General features: G+C 34.0%; 2 protein-coding genes across 3 annotated transcripts in view; one reads left to right on the top strand and one right to left on the bottom strand.

Moving 5' to 3' along the window:
- Morc4 (MORC family CW-type zinc finger 4) overlaps positions 1–4,072 on the bottom strand; it is a 62,455-nt gene that overhangs the window by 35,499 nt on the left and 22,884 nt on the right. For both annotated transcript variants that reach the window (XM_029556030.1, XM_029556031.1), the window contains exons 8-9: positions 3,516–3,635; positions 1,991–2,091 (exon numbers count right to left, since the gene is read on the bottom strand). In XM_029556030.1, coding sequence (XP_029411890.1) covers positions 1,991–2,091; positions 3,516–3,635 — 221 coding nt within the window. The remainder of the gene's footprint in view (positions 1–1,990; positions 2,092–3,515; positions 3,636–4,072) is intronic.
- Positions 1–4,072, top strand: part of Cldn2 (claudin 2) — a 64,882-nt gene that overhangs the window by 55,873 nt on the left and 4,937 nt on the right. Inside the window, exon 3 of the mRNA XM_029556033.1 lies at positions 2,381–2,425. Coding sequence (XP_029411893.1) covers positions 2,381–2,425 — 45 coding nt within the window. The remainder of the gene's footprint in view (positions 1–2,380; positions 2,426–4,072) is intronic.

The raw sequence follows: 4,072 nt of genomic DNA, 5'->3' as shown, positions 1-4,072 counted from the left end.
TGCAAGAGCAGCCAGTGCTCTTAACTGTTGAGCCATCTCTCCAGTCCCAGATTGACTGCATTTCTTAAGGTGAAGTTCACTCTAAAATTGTTTTAAGCTTGAACTGTGATATTTGCAGATAAAATCTAATAGCCACAAATTGTTCAAAATGATTTATTATATATGATTTATAGACATTCCAGAACTATGATGGCTCATATTCCATTTATCATATGTGCTTTTGATATCGGAAATATTGTGACAGCAAAAAATATTATTTAATCCTTCTCTCAAATTCCATTTCTTGAGAGGGGCAAGGGGAATGGAAGTCATGTTTATAGTACAGGTTGGCCAAGAAATCATTATATAATCCAGGCTGGTCTTGAACTCATGATCCTGTTGTCACAGTCTCCTGAGTGTTGGGATTACTGGCCTATATCAGCACACCTGCCTCAAATTCCCATATTTTTATCTAAATCCCTCTTCATTTTATATAAACTTTATATCCAGGATAATGGGGTTGGAAATGTACCTCAGTGGTTGAGGTTGTGCTTAGCAAATGCAAATAACCTGTATAAAAAATAAGGGCACAGGTCACGGTAGTACACTCCTATCATCCTAGCACTTGGAAGGTAGAGGCAGAAGGTGCAAGACTTCAAAGTAATCTTCAGCTACATAGTGAGTTTGAGGCTACCCTGGGCTATATGAGATTTTTGTCTTTAAAAAAAGTGGTGGGGCTGGAGAGATGCCTCAGTGGTTAACAGCATTTGCTGCTAGTGCAGAGGACTTGTGTTCAGTTCCCAACACCCACATGACAGCTCACAACCATCTGTAACTCCAGTTCCAAGTAATCAAATGCCCTTTTATGACTTCCATAGGCATCACGCATGGATGCAATGCACACACATGCAGTCAAACACACATATAAAATAAAAATCAGTAAATCTTCTTTTAAATGGTAATGATGCCTGAACTGGGTAAGAATTATACAGATTTATTTTGCATAAGACTGTATGCAAGACAGTATACTTGCTCTGTTTTTGATAAAATATGTAGCAAATATTAAGCTACTTAGGCTGAAATCTTGCATGTTTAATTAATCTGTTTATAAAATATCTTTATTTGGACCCTTTGCAAGTACCTTCTGCTTTAGAATGCCCTTTCCCTATTAGGTCACCTAGAAAATGCCAACTTTTCCTTTAAGATCAAATATAATCTGTTTTGTGAAGGTTTCCATGACTTTTTTAGTCATGTTTAAAGCTTCTCCTCATTTTGCATATATAATGCAGTAAGTGATTATTTTATATATCTTTAAGGTTCATATTTGCATACATCATATTTGTTCACAGTAATCAAGGACTTTTATTTTTCAGCCATTTTGTACCTAGGTATCAGATCCATAGCCTCATGAATGCTAAGCAAGTATTCTACCACTGAGCTGTACTCTCAACCCCAAACCTTTTCTACCTGGTTTTAACAACCCCTTTCTTCATTTCCTAAAATATTCCTACTGATTCGGCTTCAGTGTCAAGTTCCTTTCTAATTCGCACCTCTTTATCCTTCCTATTCTGATTCATTTGTCTTCTCTAGATGCTTCCATGAGAGCACTCCTATCTTTCTTTCTATAATACTTCTTCCAAATGTTTTCAGTGACTTCAAGAAAATTTTGGAGCAAATTTTAATTTTTCTCCGCATAATGTACTCAATAACTTGAGATTCATTTGCAACTTTAAGATGAACAAAAAAGGTCCTTCATTTCACCAGAAATATTGTACCAAATGACTCTTATGTTCTTTCCATAATTTCTAAAGGTAAGATTTATCTCAACTGGACTCCATATGTCAACTGATAAAAGCAAAATCATTTAATTTCCAATCTCAGAAAAATATAATTTGAAATAATTCTTACTTTACTTATCTGGCTAGCTTTTAGTGATGGTCTTAGAGGTTTTGGAGAACAGAAAAGTATCTGAACAATTTATCTGAAACATCTCAGGTTGAGAGTGACTCACCGGTATTCCTTGGTGTACTCAAAGTCTTGTTTGTTGAAGGCAGGTTTTAGGAAATTGCACTCAATGACTCCAATTACTCCTACACCTTCTCCACAAGTTGGCTTAGAAGAAAAATATTAATTTCAACACATTACTATTAACTACCTGGAGGCGTTTACTTTTGATTCCTAACAATAATGAAAAGTTTACACAATGTTCATGAGTAAGGAAAGAAGAGGAACACTTAGAATATATTTCAATAGACTGCCAAGTATTACATGGAATTAGAAACTCTGTAGAGCAGAGATTTTTCAAACAATGACGCACAGACCCCCTATGATTCTTCAGGATTGATGGCTATATCTTTGCTTCACTCAAAGAACGTCAATTTTCATCTTTTTTGTATTCTAGGACTGCCAAAAGATTGACTGGAATAAAGAATTGCACCACTAAAAAGTAAGATTACATAACAATATTCTTCAGAAGTGCAATGAAAACTAATTTTAAAAATTAAGGATGTAATGCGCTCTTTTAAAATGAAACTTTCAAAAGAGGCTCTCTATATATATATTTACATATATTTATATATGTATATATATTGATGTATATTTATATATATTTATATATATTCCACCAAGTAACTACCAAAGAGAATCAGATTTGAAGAGCTTATTAACTATAGGAAAATGAAGAAGATATGGAAGCTTTCAAACTTTATTTTTTACTAGAGTCAGGGTGCAATTAAACCAACATATGGCCGTGAGTTGTTTAAATATGATAAATCAACAAAACAAAACAAAAAACAACCCCAAAACCAAAATAACCTCAATGTTAGCTATCCTGGGCCTTATGAAACTATCCTATCATGCAATATAAAGAGGTCTATCAGTCATTGGGCCTTGGTTATATAATATTCAAAATAAGAATGAAAGGGATACTTGTGGAAATTACTACTTTAATTGATCATTAGAACATGAAAGATAATGGTAACATTTTTATGGTTTGGTTTATGAAATATTACATATAATTTATCCACACACCTCTCAACTCTCTAAGCTGTGGGTAGACAAATAAAATATTATTGTTTCTACTTTACTGGCAGAGAAATTCAGCCTCAGAGAAATTAAATGATTTTTCCTGGGATATAGCTTATAAACAGAAAACCCAGGGCACAAATCTTGGTTTTCAACTACCAAATTTTATGAACCTTTCAGTATGCTTTATTGCCTCCTCAAGATACTGGAGAGAGGTATTTTATACACTAATAAGCTGATATACATGGTGGGGCTAATAATTTAGCTCTACTTCTTATTAACCTAGAAATACATTGAGTAAAGTTACTGGGTTAACACCTGTGAAGAATGAAAAGTAACCAAAGGTGTTTTTACACAAGACATCTCACCTATTAATAAGGAATTCCAGTATGAGAATCTAAAAACTGTCATGAGAATGGGCTGAAAACCATGAATGAATATATTCTTTGCAATTTTAAATTCTCTTCATATTCCTTTCAATCCTATACGATAAAGAAAAATTAACCACTCACCTTTACCTGGCATCCCACCTTCTCAAAGGACTTGATAAGCCTGTTGTTATGATACATCATCACACCAAACTGGTTATGATTCTTGCAAGAGAATCCAAAAGTGATTCTCACCTGCTTATTCTGAAGAGAAAAATCATTAAGGAGGCAAACACCAGAGGCTTCAGGAGAAAAAAGAACACATTACAGAAAAAAAACAAATTCCATTGCATATAGATTGGCATAATCTTTCTAGAAGGCATTAGAAAAGTCTCTAGCAATAATTTAAGAATATTATTAATTATGCTGTACAGATGGCTCGGCAACTAAGAGCACTTGCTGCTCTTACAGAGGACCTGGATTTGGTTTCCAGCACCCACATGGTAGTTCACAACTGTCTGTAACTCCAGCTCCAGGAGATATGATTCCCTTTTCTGGCCTCTGTGGGTACAACACAGCATGGATGCACTTACATACATGTAGGCAAGAAACTCATACACATATAATTTTTTAAAAAATCTTTAAAAATATATTATTTTTTGATTGGTTGGTTTTTTCACTTTTTTGTTGAGCTTTTAAAA

Source organism: Nannospalax galili, unplaced genomic scaffold (genome assembly GCF_000622305.1).
Source record: "Nannospalax galili isolate Female #2095 unplaced genomic scaffold, S.galili_v1.0 scaffold25, whole genome shotgun sequence".
Classification (NCBI taxonomy): Eukaryota; Metazoa; Chordata; class Mammalia; order Rodentia; family Spalacidae; genus Nannospalax; species Nannospalax galili.
Note: the sequence above shows the minus strand (reverse complement) of the source record. Positions and strands in the feature narration are given on the sequence as shown.